This window comes from Ambystoma mexicanum, chromosome 1q (assembly GCF_040938575.1).
Source record: "Ambystoma mexicanum isolate Mex_15411 chromosome 1q, UKY_AmexF1_1, whole genome shotgun sequence".
NCBI classification, from domain to species: Eukaryota; Metazoa; Chordata; class Amphibia; order Caudata; family Ambystomatidae; genus Ambystoma; species Ambystoma mexicanum.
This window is the reverse complement of record NC_090922.1, coordinates 929,643,674-929,669,545: the sequence shown is the minus strand read 5'-3', so window position 1 is coordinate 929,669,545 and position 25,872 is coordinate 929,643,674. Positions and strand designations below refer to the sequence as shown.

General features: G+C 44.9%; 1 protein-coding gene across 5 annotated transcripts in view; it reads left to right on the top strand.

Moving 5' to 3' along the window:
* CDC14A (cell division cycle 14A) overlaps window positions 1-25,872 on the top strand; it is a 1,359,412-nt gene that overhangs the window by 188,767 nt on the left and 1,144,773 nt on the right. For 2 of the 5 annotated variants that reach the window (XM_069641579.1, XM_069641578.1), the window contains exon 1: window positions 19,958-20,186. The exons of the other annotated variants lie outside the window; for them this stretch is intronic. In XM_069641579.1, coding sequence (XP_069497680.1) covers window positions 20,141-20,186 — 46 coding nt within the window. In that variant the 5' untranslated portion in view covers window positions 19,958-20,140. Of the gene's footprint in view, window positions 1-19,957; window positions 20,187-25,872 lie in introns of those variants that run through there. 5 annotated transcript variants of the gene reach the window in all.

Below are 25,872 nucleotides of genomic sequence, written 5' to 3'. Positions count from 1 at the left end.
TCCACCAAGTTCCTTCCTCGATGGGTTCGGCCTTCTAAGCTTTCACCCCGCTACATTGGACCCTTCGAGATAACTTCAAAGATAAATCCTGTGGCTTTCCGCCTCAAGTTGCCAAAGGGACTCAGGCGGATTCACCCCGTGTTTCACTCATCTCTCTTACGTCCCTTTGTGCCAGATACCCGGAAACAAGCATCCCCCAAGCTATGGACTTTGCCGGTTCCGGCCTTTGAGGAATATGAAGTTTCTCAGATACGGGACTCCCGTTATCGTCGGGGACGTCTTGAGTATCTCATACATTGGAAAGGGTATCCCTCCTCAGAAGACACTTGGGAACCGCATTTCCACATCCACTCTCCTCAACTGTTACACAAGTTCCACCGACTACATCCAGGAAGGCCGGGAGGGAGAAGCCTTCGGAGGGGGCATACTGTCACTGCCGCCGGCGACTGGCGTTTGTGGCGAAGGTGGAAACAAGGACGCCATTGAAGTGTTCCGTTACGTTCCTTCTCGCCTACCAGACTCGGTCTAGTTGTTTTCAAGATGGCCGCCGCCATTCGTATATCTCACTCGGCTGCCGGCGGCTCGGCGCGTTGCAACTGTGTTTCTTTCCTCGCCTTGTTGCTTGCGCTAGTATCCCTCCTGACTGTTCTGCCTTACTATTACGCCTTCCGTACACTTCTTGTCTTTCTCCTCCTCCCGTTTCGTATGGGCTCTTCCCCCCTTCTCTGGTTCCCGCTTGCCTTCTCCTGTGTTTTGTTCCCGTACTGATTCTGCTGCAATTTATTCGCTCTAGGACTCTCTTATTCCCGGACTCTCCAGTTCACACTTGTCCTTCACCCCGAGGTTACCTACCTGTTAACCGCCCTATCTAATCTTCTCGAGCTGCTGAGACACGCCGACCTTAACATTTCCTGGGTTCTTGGCGGAGGACCCATTCAACCTCCTACAGTGCAGACGACTTCCACAGCCTTCACGACTACCTTGGATCCAGGGTTTTTTTGCCATTCCAGTGGCTTTTTCCCCTCTGGCTATCGCGGAGGGGAGTCACCGCAGGTTTTCTCTGTCTGGGAGTCACGGTGGCTTCCTTCCGAGGTAGACCATATCTTCCAAAAAAGAAGAAGCCTTACATTGGACTTACCCGCCGGAAGAAACTGGACTACTCAGGTGAGGAGGAAGTGATTGGGGAGAGTTATCAATCGAGTGAAGACGAAGACATAGCTGATTACTTAGCAAGTCCCGTAGCCCATAGCGCCAGTCTTGATACTGGCGCCATAGGCACCAGGCTCATAGACTTAATTTACCTTATGCAGACCATGCTGCAAATGAGTCCAAGCCAACGTGAGGCCTGGATGGGACTATTTTATTACAGGGACTATTTTTCACTCGGGTGTGGTTCTGGGGAACTTCTTACCTGGGACTACTTTGCAGGCTATTTAAACCACGCCCAAACAGCAGCCCATGCTTTGCGTTATTCTGCATCCAGCAGCGTGACGCTCACCGTGCCTGCAAGTCAGCATCCACTCTTCTGCCACGCCTGCCTCGAATCTGGAGCTCCTAGACAAAAGGCAAAGAAAGGAGAAGAGGTTAGATCACAGACATTATTTGATTCCTTACCTGATTCCGGACCCAGCACATCTCCGAGCCTGGGAAGGACATTATTTCAGCACGCGTCGCTTCGACAGCAGCAGCGCCGCGTTATACTCACCAGTCCACCGCATCTTTCGACTCGGCGCTGCCTCCATCATTTTCTTCGTCGAAACCCAGCACCTGGGGGGAAAACAAAAGGAATAACAAGGTGAGCCGAGAAAACCAACAATTACAATCTCTTTGCCACCATAGGGTTGCCTGCTTTACTACCGGAGGTATTATTCTTCAATTCGCCGGATCTTCCTATGCCGCACCTATAAAGGGAGAGAAAACAGTAAGTTAAACTCATGCAACTTTTACCGGACAGTGTTTGGTAATACAGACTCTTACCTGAACGCCATCAGCTGCCTCCAGGCAATATTCTTTTGGACTCAGCTGCAACCTAACGAGGGAATGGAACAAGAGTGAACATCGGACATATTTAACTCTTTGAACTTTATAGACACTGGAGTCAATATTACTCCGGAACTCCTCCAGTACCTTCAACCCAGTGAAGTAACTGGTATCTACGTGCCTCTGCATGCCATGCAGGATGGAGAGCTCATCGTTTAAAAACATAAGGTAAGGTTACCAAAAGGGAATATCGGATGTGATTAGTGGGGAGAACAAGAACTGTTGGGGGCCATCACTAAAGTCTATGGGTGGCTAAATCCCTTTCTCCACTTGCAGGAGAATACTTCTACGAGTCCAGCAGACAAGATTAGGTGGGCCAGTCCAGACTGTCATCTCTTCACTACGCATCACGTTGGTGGAGACCGCAGCTGTCCGGGTCCGATCGACGCCCCTGTGGGAACCAGGTGAGCGTAACAGAAGGAGCCCGGGGGGAGTGGTGAGGTCATACTAACTCACACACTTCACTTGCTGCCAGACAGGCCGGCACCTCTCCAAGATCATCCAACCTCGTTATGGGCTATAATGTCTTCCCTCCATGCACCTCGCAGCACAAATCCCTTGACTTAGAAGTGAAGGCAGGAAAACCCTGTTTTCTGATCTTTTTGATCGATCAGGGGTGTAACAGGTTTATGATCAGTGGTCTGGGGCTGGCCGGTAACTTGGAATTCAGAGGTCCTAAAGCTGGGGCATTTGGGTGCTATAACTTAGAATTGGGACTGGTGGCAGTCGGAGGTCCATGCCCTCCTTCTCATGGGATTGTATCGTACAAAGATGCTCATCCCTCTTCCTGTGGCCTTGCAGGCCACATTCTTCGCAGAGCATGAACGTTGGCAACATTTTATGACAATGAAGGGTTTATGGATCTCTGTTGCTCTGGCCTTTCTCATCAATACCCAGAATACAACCTATTCCAATCCGCATGTTCACAGCCTATGCCTGGGATGCTGGCTGCTGTGCTGCGTTTAGGCCTTACGTTCCAATATGGCTGCCAATATCTAAGATGGTGTTTATTCCTGCATGTGCACTATATCTATGAAGAATGCAATATTGTGATCATGTAGAAACCTTTAAAAGCACCCCACTGCCCCCTGGTCTCTTATATTATATCTTGCAGTCTTTGCCTTATTCTAAACCGCTTGGGGGTGCGGGAAGATGGTCTCTTCTTCCCAACAAGGGCAGGGATAGGTTTTGGACACAGATGGACTATTACCTTGAAATCTTTGACTCAGACTTTTAAGTTTCACTCAGGTAGGGAAATCCCACCATAGCATAGGGCACGTTAGGCTTTTAACCCTCCTGACATTTAAGTTAATAAAAGTGTTTATTTTGAATTCTGAATCTGTTGTCAGTGTCCTCCTTCATGATGCCTTCACAAATAGTGTCAGAAGTAGGATGCGGCTCAACTGGTATAAGTTGGGGGACCCTAAAATTTGAGAGACTAAGTGCCAGAGCATCAGCCCCTCAGTTGCCACTAAAGGCTCTCTTGGGGTTGAAATCTGTAGCATCAGGGATGGCCTAATTCCCTGAGGTGAGAAGTGACTGATACCCACTGACTTAATATTGATTCCACCCACGATACATACATTAGCCTGGCGCCTAAGTCAGGGTTAGAATGGAGATTTGGGATTGATGTTTTTGCGGGGGTGATAGACCCAGACTGCCTAGTTGATGTTAAAGTCTTACTACAAAACCACAGAAAGGATCCATTCCAGGTTCACTAAGGGGATAAGATTGCTCAAGGTGTGCTTGAAAAAAGCAGTATTCCCTGAGCTTAAGGGAAAATATGGGGAGGACAGCACAGGCAGGGAGACTCAAGGCTTTAAGGAGGCTGACGAAACAACTGATGGCCCTCCCAAAACTGAACCTAGATAACCTACAGAGGAAGAGCCGAGACACTTCCCAATTTAGCCTTCGCTCTGAGAAATGACCCTTCTTGTTGGCTCAGGCATTCTTGCCTGTAGCTTTGGAACCCAAGGGTCGTGAGAAAAGGGGGCCCTTTTTTTAAATCTGGGCTTCTTTGTAGAGGAGATAACACTTTGGAAGGTCTAGTAAAAACTCAGTTGGTGGTCCCCGAGAAACAAAAGCGGGTGGTACATTAGATAGCCCATTCCCATCTGACAGGAGGTAATCCGGGGCAATCCAAGACTCAAGCACATATATATATTGAATATGTTCTATTGGCCCAGAATTTACACTGACATTAAAACCTTCATTCAAACATGTGCAGTCTTCCAGAAAACTAGCACACATATACCGTCACCAGCTCCCTTGAATCCGTCGCCAGTAATTGAGGTTCCGTTTTCCAGGAATGGTATAGATATTGTCGGACCTCAAAAGACTTCTAAACTGGGGAATAAATACATCCGAGTCCTTGTAGATTACGCCACACATTATCTGGAGACCTCCCCACTGAGAGCCAACACGATACAGCAAATCTTGAAACACCTGCTCCCTTTTTTCTCCCGGGTGGGGTTTCCGAAGGAGATATTGACAGATCTGGGTTCGACTTTCATGAGCTTATGGGGGATGTTAAAGAATTATTACACATTGCTACCCTTAGAAAAATGGTATATCATCCCCAGACTAGATAGCCTAGTGGAAAGATTTAACAAGACTCTTAAGACCATACTCAGAAAGCTAGTTGAACAAGATGGCAAACATTGGGATCAAATGATACCCTGGGCCTTGTTTGCAGTTCAGAAAATCCCTCAGGCCTGAACAGGATTTTCGCCGTTTGAACTCCTTTATATACAAGAACCACGGGATGTCCTGGATATGTTGAGAGAAACTTGGGAAGAGAGAGAGAGGCAGCTCTGATTGCCCCCTCTCAAACTGCGAGTAGGTTAAAAGAGCACATGAAGGTTGTAAGATATTTGGTACAGGCTCACATGGCTAAGGCACAAGAACAGAAAAAAGACCAGTTACGATAAAAAGGTTTCCCTCAGGTTCTTTTTCATAGGTCAAAAAGGTACTCGTCCTGTTGCCCACTTCAGAAAATAAACTTGTGTCCAAATGGCATGGACCATATGAGGTAATGGACCAAACGGGTTCAGGTAATTATAGACTATCACAACCTAATCTTCGCCTGAAATCACAGATCTATCTTGTTAATTTGTTAATAGAGTGGAAAGAAAATCCAATGGAATCTCTGGCCATAATATTGTCTTGCCTCGCCCGAAGACACCAAAAGTAAGGCCCTAATCTCCTCCGACCTTAATACAAATCAGAAACAAGATCTATATGAGCTTATATTGCAGTATAATTATGTGTTTCGGGATCAACCGGGAAGAGTGAAGGATATTTATCATCATATCCACACTCCTGCAGGTAAAGTTGTACATCTAAAACTCTATTGTTTACCTGAGTCTAGGAAAGAGACCATAATTCAGGAAGTCAAAACCATGCCAGAGGCTAACATCATTGAACCTTCTAATAGCCCTTGGTTGGTCAAACCCGATGGAAGTTGGAGATTATGTATACATTTTCGCAAATTGAATGCCATCTCTGCTTTTAATGCTTACCCGATACTCTATTGATGATCTGGTAGATCGGCTGGGTAATGCTGTATACCTGTCAACACTCAATCTTAAGGGATATTTGTAAATTCCTTTACATGGCCGTGATGAGGAAAAAACTGCCTTTGTCACTACCATAGGGTTGTTTCAATTCAAAGTCTTACCTTTTGAGATATAATGGTGCTCCGGCAACCTTTCAGAGACTCATGGATAAAATCTTACATCCATCCTCTGAATTCTGCAGAGTCTATATAGATGACATTATGATACATAGCAAAACCTGGGAGGATCATTTGTACCACCTTTATAACATCCTGCGAGTATTAAGAAAAGCTGGGTTAACCTCTAATCCAAGAAAGTGCAAGCCATCCCAATCAGCAGTTAAGTACCTGGGGTTTTTTGTGAGTAATGCCACTGTCCAACCACAAACAGAAAATGTGGGGGCCATACTGGACACATCCCTCCAAAAAGATCTAAGGGCCTTTTTGGGACTAATCGGGCACTACCGCAGATTTATTCCAAATTTTTCTAGTAAAACATTCAGACAATTTGAAAAATGCTGATCCCCAAAAGATCATGTGGGAAGAAGAGGATGAAATCTGTTATAAGACCTTGAAACAGACCTGATGCCAAAGCCCCGTTTTAGATGTGGATGATTTTTCTAAAGAATTAATTCTTCAGACTTCTGCAATGGTACTAGGAGCTGTTCTGTAACAAAACTATGATGGGTTTGAACACCCCATCCTATACATCAGCAGGAAGCTCCTTCCCCGAGAGAAAAACTATTCAGTCATTAAGTTAGAGGCACTAGCGATCAAATGGGCTAGAATTCACATAAAGTATTACCTCTTAGGTCACAGGTTTCGCTTAGTGACAGAACACTCTCCTCTAGTTTGGATTAGTCAGAGGAAGGAGTCCAACCCTCAAGTAATGCAGTGGTTCTTGGACCTTCAGCCATACACATTCCCAGTGGAACACCGGAAAGGTGGAGAGCAAGGTAACACACACTTCCTCTCCTGGTTTCCTTGTGAAGCACCTCGGTCCAACCCGCATTGGGGGAAGGGTATGTAAGAAACCTGGGGGTATTCTCACTCCTACTCCCCTTGCATCCTCTGTGCAGGTGGCCAGGGAAAGGCCATAGCTCTTGGATCCTGACCCTGGGTGTGGGGAATTGGGGGAGGATCACCTGGGTGGAGGGCCCTTGAGGATTGGGAGTGGGGAACCCTTGTGAGAGACACAGTATCCCCCCTTTTCCTATGGACGACAAACCTAACCCTCCCCCCAACCTTTACGAGCTATTATAAACCAGCTCCCCTCATTTTACCACATGGGACACTTGACAGTACTGGGACGAGGAAGGGACAACTAGGAATTATACAAACAGACATGCAGCTACACCACTTTTGCAATGAGGTGAGGAAGAGTAAAATAAACAAACAAACAAAGAGGGCCTCAGAGGAGTACCATTGCAAAGACCAGTCATGTATTACTAATAAGCCAAAATATGGTCAGGCAATTAAAAGAAAGGACTCACACTTGCAAACCCCTTTACACAACAGAGGTGTATAAAAGAGGTGAGGTCAGACCTGGGAAGAGAGATGCTGATGGGTGCCGTGGTGAGCCGTTCTGCAGTCTGTAAAGCACACAGGAGACTGAAGACGCTGAGGGTCCTGGCGAGTGTAATGTGGGAGCAGGAGCTCCGAGGGGCAGAGGCGAGGCAAAGGAAGGAGGCCAGATGAGGGGCTGTCCTTCCTCACATCGAAGGGAGTGATCATTCTTCTGTGGCGCTGCAAGAGCACAAGAGTGTTTCAGGGGTGGAAAAAGACCCCCTGGAAGGAAAACAAAGTCTGTGGCCATTGCGCTACAGAAAAGGACTTCAAAGTGATATGGATAGTTTTCATGGTATAGAAACCCAGTGTTACTTCAATCGCGGGCCTTTCAAAGTGAACCGCTATTGTTAAAAGAAACAAGAGACTTGTACATTGTATCAGAGTGGTTGTGTGTCTATTTAAAGCAACAAACACGTTTTGGAAAGTCTCTGAATGCTATGAACTTTTCATTCTTAAGCAATTAAAGTATTGTTAAAGTGGTCACGTACCTTGGAGAAAAGAAGGAGCGTTATTGAAAGTCTTCAACAAAGGAAAGTCAAATATGTACAGCATGTGACTATAACGAAAGGCCAATGGTTAAGAAAGATGAGGTTAAAATTAAAAATCAGAGGGCATGAAAATCACACCTTGTTAAAAATGTAACCGAATGAAAGTGAAACACGAGAGGTTTGTGAAATGTGAAATTATTGAAAACGAATGCAATGAATACCGAACTATATGGAAATCTAACATCAAAGAAAGCCAATGCATATTGAATACCAAATTAAAAGGAAATTTAACATTGAAGCAGACAAGTATACACTGAATATAACTGAGCAATATAAGAATGCACTAAACTGTGAACTACAGTTGAACAATATTAAATATAGGTTGCACAACTAATAAAATCAAACCTTGAACTCAAACACATTAAAAGCTGAAGGAAGCCAAACAGCAAACTATAATGAGTGAATGCAGTGTGGCAAAACTACAGTTGGGAAAGGGGTGTCTGATACAGAGTGGCTGAGCCACGAGGCGACCAAGGAGAAGCCAGAGAAACCCAAGAGGACACCCGAATCTCCAAGGCCAATAAAAGGAACCGGGGAAAGACAACTTAGTGCACAGAAGAAAGTACCAAGGAACCTGTGTGAAACAGTGAAGAGTTGTGGAAGGGAACCCAGAGACTTGAAGGACTACAAGTGTAATATTGGGAACAGAGTCTCAAGACCCCTTTGTTTTGGATTTGTGTTACTTGAAACTTGCGGAAGGGGACCCCAGGATTCGTTCTGAACTATATTGCCTTGAACTGGAAAAAGGTACATTTTAAGACTTTTTTCTATGGAACTTTCTGATTCTTGGGAGCTGAGAGAAAGCTGTGAGCTGGAAGAAGCTCAGAACTTTAAGTTAAATGCTGTTTCTTTTGACTTTGATATCCCTACACCTTTGTTTGTTCTAGTTGTGAGGGCAAGGATAGGTTTTGGACACAGGCGGACTATTAAGTTGAATTTTTTGACTCAGACTTTCTTTAGTTTCATTCAGGTAGGGAAATCGCACCTTAGCATAGGGCAAGTTAGGCTTTTAACGATCCTGACATTTAAGTTAATGAAAGTGTTCATTTTGAATTCTAAATCTGTTGTCTGTGTCCTCCTTCATGATGCCTTCATAGTACCCAGCAGCACCAGCAGCACTTGCCCTCGCCCAAACCAACAGAGACACCTAAAACCAACACATTTCCCCTGCTGGTTCCTGCTCACACCCATGGCAAAAGCCAGAGGGGTTCATCATCCTTCTCTTCCAAGGCCTTGGCCACCATCTCCTTTGCTCTGGTGATGGCTGCTCCCCCCGTGGACGCAGCCAACCGGGTCTGTAAGTCTGTAATAGTCTTTTTTTATTTTACTTGTCACCACCTTCACACCCCTCTGTCTTTTTCCGAGACCCAGGCTACTTGGTCACAGATTGCATGTTAAGCCTATTCACTCCCTGCTCCCCAACATCCTGTTCCATGTCAGGGAATCATCACCATGCCATGTTGCCACATCTAAGGGAGGAGAACAACAGTTAAAGCAGCCCCTGCAATCAGTCGCTCCGCTCATTGATCAATGACCCTTCTCCATGCCCTTGTGAGGCAATCTAAAAGGAAAGCTAAATCACGCTGGAATGAACACCGCTCATGTATACGCAACAAGAACATTAACTCATCAGTGGCCAAACACTGGATTGAAAAGGGACACAATTTGGCACAGATACGTTTTTTTATACTGGATGTTATCTATAGGAATGAGCCACATGACAACCTACAGCGGAGGCTGGACAGAAAAGAATGCTTTTGGATGGATCGATTAGGAACTCTTGCCCCAAGAGGACTAAACGAGGAGATAATTGGGCCAGTAACAGCGTGCATTTCTTATGTATATAATCTGTAAATGATAAATTTGACTTTTTGAGGCATTGTTCATATGGGGTTGAACACATACCAACGCCATTTCAATGTGACACTGCTCTAAGGGAAAAGTATTGAACATATCCGTTTTTCATTTAAAACATGACGCAATTGTAATTATAATGCTCTAGATGTGCTTTTTTGTAATTTGAGCATAATCTGTTCTCTGTATATGCATGAGATACCAATGGAATGAAATGAGAACTAGCCAATAGGCTTGAAACAAGAGAGCGAACCCTCTGGCTCGTACCTTCTTTTCTGTTGACAGCATTGATTTATGTATAATCATGTGTACCTGTTTTCCAATTAGATTGTTACCTATTGCCATCTACCCCACCAAGGGTTATACTGACGTTCCACTAAATAATTAAACTATTTCTGACCATTCACAGTATAATAACATTCACATAGCATAATTGGGACCCATTACTACATTACACTATATCTCCATGAAGGTAACACCTTCGAACAACATCTGCAATTTAATTCAGTGCACACCCACTTTATATGTGTAACTCAAGAAACAAGTATTGATGTGAACTAATTAAATAGCTGTACATATGTTCCTCCAAACACCGAGCCACATGCGAACAACATCTGCAATTTAATTCAGTGCACACCCACTTTAGATGTGTAACTCACGTAACGTAGCAAAACTAGTTTTTATGTGTACTTATTGAGAATATCTGTTCATACGTTCCTCCATACACCGAGTCACATGTGGGATCTACCATGTAGTTTAGATCTGGCGTAACATTTTTGTAGATTATTTCACCTTTTACCTTCAAGAGGTTTGTTTATAATTTTAAACTAGTAGCCTGTACGGTTGATCGGCCTCGCAAGGATCACCAGGGCAACAACATAAACAAGGAAGTCGCCGACAAGGCATCCTAGTGAACCCGAGGCTCCGCAAATCTCCACACAGGCGTGTGATACGGTAAGACACACACAAACACACTATCTCCTTGGTTTAAGGGAATAACTCAGAGGACTTACGTGATCCCTCATTTTCATTTAATTCTTTCAACTTAGATACTACGAGGAGTTTAAATACTCCAACTGAACATCTGCGAACAAGGTAAATCGCTACCTTATTACTAACGCTACTTACGCGCATTCCACTACATAACCTGTTATACAAATATATTTCTTTTATGTACTTTGTTTTCTCTTTTAGACAGTAGACTGTTGACAATCAGGTACAGTTCACATGTTCCATTTCCATAAAGTAAAGCAAAGATTTGGGTATATTAAGTAATGCTCCAACGAAAATAGGCACAAGACCTGACAATGTGTTTATCCTTCTTTTTTGTTCCCTTTCTCCGCAAAATATTTATACTCTTATTCTGCCCATTGATATACACGATATGCATCTTTTTTGACTGTTTCTTTCAAATGAATATCACAAACTAACAAATTAATACGAATATGCATTACAATTGTTGTTTGATATCTAAGGTTACTGATTACAATGTGGTTTAGGCCCTGAGGAAGGAGCTAGTCTCCGAAATGCATACAACCACTACCACATGCAGTCTACTAAGATGGTTCTATGGATGTATGGGTTTACCCACAATGCAGATGAGTGTACGAACGGAACAATACAGCATATGCACACCTAAAAATTAAATAAATTGTGAATTAACAATTTACAAAGAGTTTTGAAGAATCATTATTCAAACTTGAACAGAAATAACATAACCAGCAATGGGAAACAAATAAGCTCATGGTTCTGAGCAGCAGTGAGAGCATCGGTCTTGGCAGGGTTGTTCATCCAGCTTTTTTTCTTTTTGAGTAGATGGTTTTAGGGCCTAGTGTCACAAGGACCCTTTAACGGACTGGTTGCTCCACACAAAGTCAGTGTAATTTAACCCCAAGAAAGAAGTACTTTACTAATTTCGGTAGTGCCCACCTTTCTCCGACTTCTGCTACAGGGCACAAGACCATGACCCACCTATAACTCCCCCGTAGACCAACGCCCGCTATCACACCCCCAAAACCTGACCATACTTGACTGCTTATATCGAATGTCGAGAACTGGGCATAACCACTAACCACCGGCCGGCTCCCTGTCGCTCTCATCACCAACACCAAATTATATTGCATCCGCTTTAACACATGCCCTCAATGACTAGTGTTACCTTGAGACACCCAACACCGCCCACTGCCCCGAAGTCTTGCCTGGATTTTATACAACCCCCTCCCCTCTCAATCAGACGATAGCAAGTAGGAACACAACTGCGTGATCCTACCTAGTTTCAAATCTAGTCCGCTAAGGAAAGCTCATGCAGAACTAAACACCCTCCAACTGACATACGCTCGCATCCAGGCCTGGATGGCAGCCAATGGGCTCTGTATAAAAGGGGAAAAAACAGAAATTTTGCTGGTAGGCCTCAAAGAAGCCTTAAAAAAACTAGATGAGAAGTACAACTCATTCAGTATTTAGATCACCACCATCACAGCCTCTACCTCAGTGAAAACCCTTTGGGTACATCTGGACTCCACGCTAACAATGGACAGGTAAATCAGCGCCATCTCATCCGCGGCTGCCTTTACCACAAAAATCATAAATGCAGTTAAACCCCACCTATCGCCAAGCAGCCTCCTTAACATCGCTAGAGCTACAATTGGTGCAAAACTTGACTACTGTAACATCCTTCTCATAGGCACTTCTGCCAACATCATCAACAAACTACAGATGGCACAAAACAGCGCCCTCAGAGCCGCCCTCAGCATCCCTAAGAGAGAGCACATCTCCCAGGCTAGGAAGGATGCCCACTGGCTCCCTATCAAAGAACGCACAACATTCAAGGCCCTCACCATCCCACACAAATGCCTCTCCCAGACCGCCCCAGCCTACCTAGTAGACAGAATACACCAGGCTCCTGCCCACACACCCAAACGTGACCAATACTCTCACCTGCTCTCTGTGTCTGCGTTCAACAGAGTTAAAGCTGGCGGCACCAGCTTCGAAGTATTAGCCCCAATAGCCTGGGACGCGCTTCCCCTCAGCCTAAGAAGTGAAGAATCCCTCACAGTGTTCAGAAAGCTGCTTAAAACAAAGTTATTTAACTAATACTTTCTAAATGTATTGTACTGTCTCCACACTGTTCCACTGTAACCTCGGAACACCCTCTCAACACTGTCACAAAACATGTACTACTGTAACATTACCTGTACTTTAAGTAAACCTTCTGTAACAGCGCCACGATGCCCCCGGGCCGCTGGGCGCTTTCTAAATTCAAATAAATAAATAAATAAATAAACCAAATGACGCTCGTTCCAATGGCCAATATCCTACCAAAACAACCAATACTACCCCCACCACCTGAGTATCTGCGACATGTCTAGGATCAACCCAATTACCCACCCAGCTACACCAAAACAAGGCCAAATATCAACCCAGTGTGGCTGCCTGACGGGCCGATACAGACACTACTCGCCACCACCCACTCATCGACCCCTCAGGTGACCAGGAGAGCAGTGCTGTATCCCTTCATGAATGCTGACTTCTGCATCTCCTAAACCTGCCAACCACGGAATACACTCTGCCCTACCTCACTGAGTGGGCTAACTTCCTATGAGAGCAAAGCGGACCCCCACCACTACCCACACTCCCAAACACCACATCCAGGCATCAGTGCACTCTGTCAAAAGTTAGACCATTGTAGCCGACCTATTGGCAACCCAACAACAGCGTCTGCCGCCCCCCTCACCAGGACGTAGCCTTGGTCCCCCATAATCCAATCCTGTATGGATACAGCGTTGGCTGCCAGAGTCTGCCCTTATGGCTACTTTCCCAGCACGCATCGCACCCTAGTCTGCTATACTCACACCTTGCATTATCCGTAACTCCCCACCCTCTTACAGGGTGCCACGCCCGAGACCTTGCAAGCCGCGGACCTCTGGCGCAGACGTATGATGTCAACCAGCCACCCGCTCAGTGCCGGGTGCCTCCCATAACCCTCTCTCCCGCTGCCGGCCCCCGCACGTCCCAATATTTCTGCTATTTTGCTGGTGGCTTGCATTCAAAAGGGGTCCTACAAAGAAAGACAAAAGGACAAAGGCATCTGGCGAGCTTATTTTCAGGTATGCTCATTTGACGCATAAAAAAGTTCACTTGTTTCTAGAATTTCAACTGTTCTTCATATCATGAATGGCAATCTGCAAGTCTGTGTCAAAGAATGACTACAATCAGGAGAATTTAGCACATCATGTATTTTGTTGGGTGTATTTAAATCTTTAAAATACAGTTGTCAAACTCAGATTAGATATTTTAGGTTAAATTAGTTTGGATTCTGGTACATACAGAGTTCCATTTATGGTGGCGAAAATAAAGCTGCAATTACGTTCCTTTTGCTTAACATGTTTCTATGAGAATTTATTTGTAAAATATTGTGATATTTGTTTATCATGAAGGTGTGCACTAACCTAGTCTGGTCTACAAAACGGGGTGCTGTTTTAGTTCTTCCACGCTGTGCGACAAGTGCTGAAGTGCTGAAATTGCAGACTAGGCTAGACTCCCAGCTTAAACACTTAACTAAAGTGTGTGATCTTAGCCAACTAATTTAAAACTAGCGTGCCTAAATTGTCAAAACTGCCAGTTCCTAATTATTTCAAAACTGCCCTTACCGAAGTATGATAAGTTTTCAAGGTACACTTTTCAAAAAAAGCCTCACTCATGGTTTAAATGACTATAGTGTCGCTTCAGATATAAAAATGGTGATGATTCTTATATATTGTACACTGCAAAAGCATGTGTTTCTTGGGGATCTGCGTGAAATTACCGAATACAAAAGTCCGACCTCCAAAAGTCTGATTTTTTTCCCCCAATTTTTCTGCAAATATATATGTGGGGGGGGGGGGAGACCCCCCACAGCCCCTCCACCCTACCCCTATACATTTGTATTCACTTTACCCACCGTCCCCAAATATATATATGCGGAAAATTGGGGGGGTCAGACTTTTGGGGGTCGAACTTTTGGTATTAGGTAATTTCGTGAAATACCTTAATTGGCTTCCCTTTGACAAAACCCCTTTTAAGCAATGGCCCTGTTCTAAACTTAGTATTTTTACATGAGTGCACCTTCATGTTAACTTCTAATCTATGTCCTCTATCTATGCTAAGGTATGCATACCTTACTTGTTGCTTCCTCTGCCTCCTGTATTCAACCTTGAGCATTTATACATTATGTAATGCTGCTAATCTGTGCCCTGCATCTATGATAGGTCAGTGTGCACTTTCCTTATAGCTTCTAATTCCTATCCTGTATTTGTGCAAGAGTATTTATACCTTTCTTCCGTCTCTCAATCTGTGTCCTCTATGTCCTTGTGGGTAGGTGCTAGAACACTCTTAGCCTTATTTTACATTGATGGTAAATTAGCAACTGGTGGCTTCTAACACTTGTCCAGGACTTTCTCTGTGCAATATTGATACTTTTTCTTTAGGGGTTACAAAAGGCCATTCCCAGGTTTCCGTACCCTTTTACGCCTCTAACAAAACAAATGCTGTAATGTTGTCTGCCATATATGTGCATAACAGCCACCTTACAATGAATCCTTATGGATCCCACCTGTTTTTTCCAGGTACAAAAACAGGTGGCATCCATAGGGATTCATAGCTTTCCTCCCGCATGAAAACTGAGAGGGAGGAGCTTTGGTGGGAATGGCAGGAGGAAAAGGGGGGGGGGGAAACGGAGACAGACGGAGAGTGGACAGCACGAAGAGAGCCACTGGGGGGGAAGGCAGGCCAACAACACCATGCCCATGAAGGAGATTGAGGAGTATAAAGTGGTTGACAGTGTTGAAGCCCGAGTGCTCGACCAGAGCCACGACACAGCCACCATAAAAAGAGAGATGAATCTCATCCAAGGCCACTACTGTTTCAGTGCCATTTCAATAGCGTAAGGCCCCCTGGGAAGGATGAAGAAGGTTATGCTGCCCCACAGCGCAACTGGATGGTGGCAGTGGATTCAGGGGCCATAGCTGGGTCAAGGAGAGGGAAATAGGCTGACAATGACCAGGAAACAGAGGATAAAGGGGAGGTTTTCTTTGAAACTTGGTAACCACTGCCCTCTTAAGCGACTAGGTCAGGGCAGTGTAAAGCACAGACGCTGCTGTTTCGTGTCGGCACGTCTTTCCTTGACAGCGTTCACTTTGCTGTCAAGGAAAGACGTACCGACACGAAGCGGCAGTGTCTGTGCTTTATATTTTCTGATGCCTTACGAATTGACAGATGCAATTCTTTCGCTAAAGGAAGGAGCTAATTTAATGCTCTCGGCGAGAAGTAGCATGCACAAGCCAATGGCAGAGTCGACCCAGTTCCACTATAAGAACTCCCAGAGAAATGTTTTGCCATGGAAAAACCTGTTGCGAGTAAGAATTCAGCACTGATCATTTATATCGGACGACATAAGTATCACATCCAGAACAGCATTTGTTGCATGTGAGAGGGACATCTATCAATAGTCCCAAGAGCGACAGCTCAAGAAGTAAATTTGTGCAGTTCATTTATGCAAGACATCACAGTTTCAACAAGGGGACTTTAGCGTTTTGTTTGTCCTGATGAAGGCCTAGGTAAACTTAGGGTTGGCCAAGTCAAAACTTGTCGACATTGTTTTGTTTTCCACAGCGCGCCAAGTTTATTGATGCGGATCTGTGATGGAGCACACTATAGCTTGCAAGCTGTCTATATTGTATGTGTTTGCCAATGAAATTTTGCCTAAGGGAAATAGCTAAGATGACTATGAATATTGCATGTGGCCAGATGAAAGGAATTTAGGCTCCAAGTCCAGACTCACGTTTGTGGAAGAGAGAAGTGAATTTTGTGTCAGCTTGGTTCACAACACCTTTTTCCAGCATATTGAGTAACTTCTACTAACCCCATCACAAATTGCCTGTGAAAATGAGTCCACCCTCAGTGGACACGAAACTGTCATTGGTTTATTTGTATTTTTATCTCTTTTTTTAATATAATGAAATATTTATTTTTTTACATTGAAATTTAGAACACAGACATATGTTGTTGGTCATAAGACCTTGGGTATGTCCCTACCAGAGGAATATGGTTTGAGAGGTTGGTGTATTGAGTACGATTGACGCTGAGAGTTGAATGGTCAGAGTCGCCCACGTTTTACATGCCTCCCACAGGAGCTTTTTTTTTCCGCTTGTGCCGGTATTCCTATCAATTCGATATAAAGACTGTTCGTAAATAACTCTGGATTTGAATGTGTATGGTTTGTACGAATTGAAAAGAAACTGACTAAATGAATTAAAAAAGGCTTCATGGGCACATAGCAGTACTTGGTACAAACAGGACAGTGGAAGTTAGGGACGCGTGCCAGGCAGTTTTGTTCTAAGATCAGCCTTCCACTTCTAGAGACTACCTAAATGGAACAGGGTGTGCCCAAACATGGGTCTCTTACTTACTGCCTCTCAGGAGGCAAGCTGCACACCACTGATGAGGCCCAACGAGGTCGAAACATTGCTGGAGCATCTTGTATTCCCAGGTAGCGAGGACGTGGCCTGGTATTTCAGGCTATATTGCCCATTAGTGTCAGCGCCAAGAACTGATTTGCATGTGATGAGCTACAAAATGGTGAAATGTGGAAGCTTCCCAGAACTACGCCAAGTACTGCTAATAATTCAAAGTCTTCCATTGATCCCTTTTTGTTGTCTATTCGGTATTCTTCCATGCCAAGGCAACACACGTTCTGTCAGAAGCCGTCCATGCGAGTCCCAATCCAGACGACACATCCAATGGCAGGCGCAATTAGAACTTTCACCTGCACCCCATCCGACCTACCATGGTACCAAACCTAAACAACCATTTGAGGCACAGCTAGGAATGGGAAGCGCATCTACTGTGTCTTCTGCTTTGGGATATCCTAACAGCAACATGAAAACACCACTGCACTTGTGGAATCACAGCTGACAAGGACTGTTCCCAGGTGAGGGGACAATTGCTGTACAGTGGCTTCTACCCAACACTTGCTGGCTCCCTGAGGATGGCAGTCGGTGTTGACTTTATAGGGAGCCAATTAAATGCCAGTTGCTCATAAGCTTCCAGTGCATTTTGTGATAATGTCTGCTGATAAAATTACTGGTGGTGATTTACATGCCACACGACACAATCGGAATTTCCGCAATGCTAAGAATTGTACAGACCTCAAAGTTTGAACGGCGGACTCGGCCCTGCTCTGGGTCGTTTCTGGGACTTGCAGCTTTCTGAGATCTTTCACAGGGACAGCCAATCACCTCGGCAATCCCCCTTTACTACCAGGGGGACCCAAATGGAGTGTCCCCCTTTTACTTCGCCAAAAACACTTCAACACTTACCTCTTCAGCATTCACTTCGTCAGACATTTACTTCTTTGTGCTTTTACTTCTTCTTACCTTTACTTTGCCCTCATCGTCACCTTCAAGGTGGCAATGGATATAGTAAGGTTTGCTGTAATGTTAGGGTTGGGGTCAAGGAGGGGTTAGAAAGAAGATTATGGGTTAGAAAAGAAGGGGACTGCAGGGGGTCTCCCTCTGTAATTACGAAAGGGATGTTTGAAGAAGTGAGAGACTGAAGAAGAAGAGGCATGAAGAGGTAAATGCGAAGAATTTAATGTATGGCAAAGCACATGCAGAAGAAGTAAAGAGACACAGCCCTCAATTAGCCACCCTTCTCTATAGCGTGGATTAACCAGCGAGAGAATGCCACCCGGGCTGCGAGTACTTATGAAAACCGAGAAGACGGTGCAGCTAAGAACATGCGTCCATGAGGCGATGGAAGGGAATATAGTAAAGAGGGGGTGGTAGCCAGAATGTGATATTACTAGATTAACGCATACGCAAGCTGTAGGAATGTGTTGGCCTAGCCCTGCCCGATAGGCTCCCTCGCCGATTGTTCAGTCAGTGTGATGCATTACAGACAGTGTAATATCACAATTAAGCCACACTTGGTGTGTGTTATTTAATGCAAATGCATAGCACTGTCATAAATATCGCTGCATTGAAGCTGGTACTAATCTAAACCAGTTTTAGTGATAGACAACTTAGTGACGTCGGGAGAACGAAGGCAGAGCTGATATTCAATAAAAGTGTGCGAATATTGTGTAGGTGAAACCACGTAGAACCGAAATCACCTTTTTCCTTTGCACGCCCATCCCGTTTCTGAAAAGGAACAAAAGGGCAGGTTAACCGCGCATCCCATTTCAAAGTCGTTGTTTAAGAGAAAGAGGTCGTGTTGATGAAAGTTTTTAAAAAAATCAACCAATATGCGTGAGAGCATAGAATGAGTGGGGAGGCGATTCCCGCGTTCCTTGAAAAATGTGGGAATGCCCGTTGAGAGCAAGGCCGTTCCGTCCACATGGGAGGGGTGGGTTCGTTGTTTGGGGGTAAACACCGCAGTACGGCCAGGCCAACAATAACCTCTGACAACATAGTAACACGAGAGAAGGGGAGATTCTTGCGGTAAGAACTGCATATCTCCGGCCACGCTGTACCCGGTTTTAGGCAACCATAAACTCTATTACGATTTTCCCCTTCAACTGCACCCGCTCCATTTTTATTCATCGTTTTGTTATGTTAATATGAGGCACATACAATGTAGAAAGTATTATACACACACGCACATGTTACCCAGGGTACATTATGTTGCAAAGGAAAGTAGCTTGCTATTCCAGCCCTAAACGTTTTAAATCTCCGTGAAAAGTATTTGGGATGTCCATAACACTTCGTAATTTGGTATTAATGTCATGCCGACGTGCATTGGGCTTGTAGAACTTTTTAATGAGATAAGGCGAGCGCAAATGCCCTGGGTGGGCGGGGGCCTGAAAGGATGCTCCACAGGTCGGGTCCCATCTAAAACGTATAAAAAGTTAAAACGTATAACTGGTTGCTGTAATGCGTTAGAATAAAGCGAGATTTCCGATTTCTCCATTGGATGAACTTAATACATCTTTCCACTCATCCTCTGCCTCTGTAGAAACGCAGTGCGTGGACTGGATGTGTATTTTAAAGGCGAGGGCAGGAAACGGTTATTTTGAAAAGTGAAGAGAAAGGTAGAAGCGTCGGACTCCTTGAAGGTTGGAAAGCGCTGCCGGTACGTGAGAGGATGGGTTGAGCGTTGGCGGTGCTGTGAGGCTCCGGCCGGGAGTATGTGTCCTGAGTACGTCTTTCCAAGGCCGCGGCCGCCGCCCCCCTCGGGGCGAGACTTCGGCAGCGGCGGGAGACGGAGGGAAGCCGAGGAGAGAGAAAAGTTTCCTGGGCCGGACATTGCCTGCTCAGACGAAACAAAGCCTTAGCAACGGGCCCCTAGCGACGCCGTGATTGGTGCGCGGTTACCACGTGATGCTTCCTCGGGGTGTGTTGCTGGGAGCGATGTGTTGTGTGAATTCATGGAGGGCAGGAGCGGGCATGAGCAGCAGTGGCGCGGGCTCTAGGGGGGAGCGGCGGGGCAGGGACCGGGGCTCGGGTCTGGAGGCTGAGCGGAGAGAGCCCGGACGGCTGTGGGCATCCACGTTCCGCTTGACTTCAGACGGTAGCAGGCAGCGCAGGATCGCTACAGCATGGCAGAGTCCGCCGAGCTCATTGGGGCTTCGGAATTCATAAAAGGTGAGTGATCTCTGCTCCCCCGGTGCCCCCTGAATCGGTAGCCCGCAGCCTTGCACCTAGGAGGCTGCTGGCGGCCACTGTCTCTGCTGCCCGCAGGCTCTGCCCCAATCCAGCCTGTGCCGTTCCACGCAATCCCCTGGCCTCGGCTCCAGCCTCCACCCTCGGGGATGCCCGCCTGCCTGCGCCACCCCGTGCTCGCTCCAGCTTCTGACTTTCTCTTTGCCAGCTCCAGCCTTGGCCCTCTTCACGTCCTGCCTGCGCCCCCACTCCCCAAACTCAGGCTCCCTCCACTTCTGCCGATGCACCCCCCTCCCGCCCAGGGACTGCCTCTGCCCCAACCTTCTCGATACGATTTCTACTTCAGTCTAAGTGCGCTTCATCTTTTGCCCCAACTAGCAGCAAGCAGCCTTGAGATTCACTGCCAAGAAATCTGCCACATCCAGTCCGGACTCCAGCCCTGCTGGCCCATTCAGTCTTCCGCCCCCCCCCCCCCTTCCATGAATGAGTACCCAGCTTTCATGTTGCCAGTCAGATAGTGTTTGCTTATTGCATGTTTATCTTTTGGACGCCTCTCTGATGCGAACTGTCCCAGATGCAAACTTGTGCAGATGTGCGAACACGGGACATTTGGCTGTCCAGAGCGAGGGGCAGATTTCACTTCTTCACATTGGGTTACCATGGATGTTGCATTGAAGATGGCTTGGTTGGTAAGAAGAGGAACTCGCTGGGTTTGCAGAAGTAGGGAAAGTGACATTTAATTTGCGGGTTTTTTTAAGTTGAATGATTGCTTACAGAATAATCATTTAGAGTATTTATAGAGCACAGTAACGCGCCAGAATCGAAACCAGCGTATACCAAGCAGGGATTGACCGAGGCATGTATTGAGACCAAAAAAACAGCAGAAACAAACTTGGACCCAGTGGTGGCTTTTTAAAAAAAAATATATATATATATATATTTTTATTGGCGTGGTCTAAATGTTTACTTCTGAATATCCGAAGGAGACGAACCAAGCAAAGGTTGTTGAGCGCGTGTGTTCTCCACCCGAATTAATACTGGGTTAAAATCATGAATTTTCAGTACACTCCTGTATGGAATTGGGTCAAAAGCTACGTTTGCAATGGGTTTTGTAGGGTAACGCATTAACAAAATCCAATAGATAAGTCATCAACATTGCACAGGAGTATTTTCCAACCCATTTTCATGATGCCTTTGCACACACTATATGCAAGTTTCAAAAACCGTTTAATCTTGTCTGTGCCCATATTGTTCTTCGAGGCTGTACCAATGTATGCCATTACCATATACAAACATACTTTTGGCTTTACCAGTACTAAATGCCATTCCACAGTAAGAAGATATGCCCAGACTAAACCCACCAATGTGGGCCAATACCACATAGGAACACTCATGTTGCCTTAACCTGTGATGCCCAGTAAAACAAATGCTATGCCACAGTAAATAAATATGTCCAGACTCGACCCACCATTGTGGGTCAGTACAACATAGGAGCACTCATTACGCTGCTGTCGCCCTCGATGCCCAGTAACACAATGTCATGGTGAAGATTTGTCCAATCTGGACACCAATAAAAAAAATCCACTGGCTGCCCAGCTAGCACGAGTACACACCTGCATTAATCATTCAGACAGCATTCAGTCTTCCTTCATAGACGTGCATCGGCATTCATACGGATTCATTCACTCTCGCATACAGACTTGCATATTAAACTCTTGCATTCCTTCACACCCAAAGCTATTTGTTTTATTTTGTTACCTGCAGCTCAGATTCAGATTCCAGTGCACTCAGTCTCATGGGTATTTAGGCTTGCAGTACCCTAACATGCAACCCAGTGGGCCATGTAAGGCTTGGGAAGCATAACACCCCCAACCTTGGATCACTCATTGGGAACGTGTGCTGGGGTACTACTGAACTGTCAAAGGGAAACTTGTTTTTTACAACAGTTCAGTTAATGCCAGCCCAAGAGCGCTCACTAAACAGCTTGCAGGAGCACTCAGTATTTTTACTGGGCTGGTTTAGCTCATCCATAATCAGTGAGGGTTAACGTCCTTTATGGCCGAACTGACCCTGAGGGGATTTATGAAAAGTCAAAGTATGCTAATTTAAAGTTCCCCAAGACTGTGTTTTAGTCTGGATTGGAACAATCTTAAATATATCATGGGCTGCAGAGGACCATGAAGGTGGGGAGCGAGAGAGGTAGTGGAAGCAGCTACACAAGCCTAGACCATTCCGTTATAAGTGGGGGGGGGGAAGGGGTGTGTGTGTGTGTGTGTGTGTATATACACATACGTATGTACGTTACAGGGATCGAAATTATGATTAGATAAGCGGGAGCTAAAAGCAGCTCCTGGGTATCTGGCATGGAGCGACCACTGGGGAACCAGGAGCGAGTACATAGCGTTCTGCAAATCAAACTTCAAATAAGACGCAAATCAACATGTAGCTAATTCTTTTGATCATTTTATGCTTAAAATGTCCTACAAGTCTGTCCTAATGCTTATTTATAGATTGTGATTTAACTCTGGGCAATTGGGACAAAGGTGTGTATTTTTTTGGCATGGGGAGCCAAAAAGTAGCTCGTGGTAGCTGTTGGTGCCAAACCAACCATGCTTTTTTAGGCTCAACGCAGGAGTGAAACGGCTCCCCTCATTTTCGAAGCCTGGTGTTATAGAATGGATGCAAGAGATCTAATAAGGCATAGGGGGCACTATCTCAATTGTGGGCAGCAAATTCTTCAGTACAGGGGTGCTCCGGTACACCTTGAGATGCAAATTGGAGTCTTCAACCAGGCTGAACTACAATCGGAATACTTTTTTATTACATACAATCAGTGCTTCACACAAGATTTTGAGGTGGGAGTATTTTACTCCCTATTTTTAAACTTTGAGAGTAAATGTGATTTTTAAGAGAGTAAAAATGCCATTTCTTCTTTGCAAGAGAGTAAAACAATGTGGCATCCAGCCAACGTGTGCAAAAGCTGTATGGAAATCATTACAATGCGGCAGCTTTCTGCATTGTGGCAGAATACACCTTTCATTATTTCTCTAGCTTCAGAGAAATACATTCTGTTTCAGAGGCATTTATCCCTGGCTTGCAATTACATCCATGCAGATAAAAATCAAAAGTAGCCTTCTGGTTTCTTTCAACTAACCTGACTTTTGCACTGCCCTCTGCTCTAAACGTGTGTGTAAATGTATGCAGGAAAATAATGTCGTATTTACAAGATTTTCATGCGTAAAAAAGGCCTAGTACGCACCTTATCTGGAGGGCTGCATACAATACATAACTTCAATTTAAAAGCACACTTAGTGCAAAAATAAAACATTTTTCAAGAACCCTTACCTAAAACATTATGCACCAACATAACTAAACTTTAGTAATTCATTTTTGCTTGTCTGTTAACACAAATATATTGCTTCTTGATGGCCAAGCATATTGCCACCACACACTCTTCTACTCTAATATCATGGTTTTAAATAGCACTTCATCCTGCATGCCTTGTGCTTCTGAGCGCAGCAATAGATCTAGCGCTGGGCAATATGTTGAGTTTTGGAGGTATATCGATATAGTCAAAATCAATATAGGATGAGACAATATCGTTAACATCAAGCTATATACATATATATTATCACATACTATTTTTTTTATTTTATTTACAGAGTTGTGTGTATTCTCAAACAGGAAGAGGAGCAGTGTATTTGCACTTTATTTTGATCAATGTCTTATAAATAAAGGTGTATGTGACATCTCACATGTAGTTGGCGGCTTACAGCTGAGCAGTTTACCCACATAAACAATATCGAGATATATATCACCATTCAGCCCAAAAATACCGAGCTTTCACCCAGCCATAGATGACCATATTACTGCATGTCATTGTGGTGCTTATCACATATTGTGTTGTGTAGTTAAAATAATGGTATCTCATTGAGGGGAGCCTGCACGTCCCACTGAGTTTTTTTATTGTGCGCTTCACTCCAGATTGTAAGCACTGTAATAGTAGGTGTTATTACCCCATTTTCAATGGTATGTGATTCATCAACATTGGAAGGAAAGGTTAAATCGGCCCTGCCATGGATTCGAATTTGCGAAGTGCAGCTGCCTTTATGTCAGAGACCAACCTTTTGTGTAGCTATCAACCCTTGACAAACATAGTCCTCTTTCACTATCCATCTGTCGTCTTGGGAGGAATTGCCATCTGGCACGGGTGTAGAAGCCCTTTTTTAACTTTATTAAATATAAAATGATGTAGGTAATTCCATTTCAGAAAGTGTGGACTGCTAAACAGACCCTCCTCCCCTTTTGTTAAACTGCATGGCAAAAGCATAGTGTACGCCTGTGTGCTGCTGCATCAGTATCCTGATCTGCAACTCTTGCTCTCCAGTGGCACAGAGCAGGTTCAGAGGTCACAGGTGCCCTGTTTGACATTTGCTGTGACAACAAAGCCACTGCATTGCAGCGACTAATTAAATGTGCACATAATTATGAAAAATTGCCAACATGGTGGCAGGATAATCTGAGAACATTACCCATACCTAGGTTTTGGTAGGGTGGCTGGTAGTTCACATAATTATTAAAACCACATACGATTTGTATCATACCCGTGTCAACTGTGTGAGCAGACCAGCTTTGAGAGGTGATATGGATTCCAGGTCTTTGCCTGTCGGCATTCAAGTGAATTGGACAAAGGGTAAAGAGCAGGAGACCTTCCTCTTGACATTATTGTAGCTTGGTTGAAGCCTCCCTGCCTATGCTGGTGACTCGCAACAGGTGATTACCTCGGAGCCTCAACATTTTTTTGAAACTTTGTTACAGGGAAATCAATGTATGAATGGTTTGTCATTATTCTAGCTATACTATCGTTTTCAGCACAATGTTTGCACCCTATCATTGAAACCACAAGATGGCCATGCCACATTTACAACTTAAGGTACCAGAGCAACCTTAATTGTCCACCGGGTTCTCTATAGTTAACTGTATAGCTACACCAGCAAATGCACTTTTGCCAGAAAGGCTAACTTGAAGTTGTGCTTTTGATGTACAGTTTTCTTTTGCTTTTGGGGAGGGGAGTGGAGCTTCTTTGTCCCCACCCAGACCCCAGTCGAGTTTGGACTTCCACTCCTCCATCCCTTAATCTATACCTAATCCTGCTCCACTCTTGTGCTTTCCTTTCTTTATTCCCCTTGGCGAGCTTGTAACCAAATTGTATTTTTGGTTTTAAGGCAGTTTGGCTCTTTTTTGTTTTTATCTATTTCTTTATTTATTCATCCCTCCCCTTCTTTAGGAACTTTATCACAGTTTCTGTTATACAAGCTCGTTATGGCCTGCTGTATTGTCCTGTCCAGTTATATGACTGACATGTTGCTCTGTACAATGCCGACAACCGCTTTGAAGCAGCCAGAAGGTGACCGGATCTTTAGTTCTACTCACATGAACCATTTATTTGGTTGTTTTTTAAGTGCCAACTATCTCCCACCGTAGACTCCCAAAGAAGCTATTAAGCACAGGGTTTGAAATTCAGATTAATTGAGCAGATGCTAAAACTAGCTCCTGGATGTCGGGGATTATCAAGTAGGCAGGAGCTACCTCTGGGGAACCAGCAGCAGAGTACACAGCACACTGCACTTCCACGTAACATGCACACTTGAACTTTCTGCCCTTTATG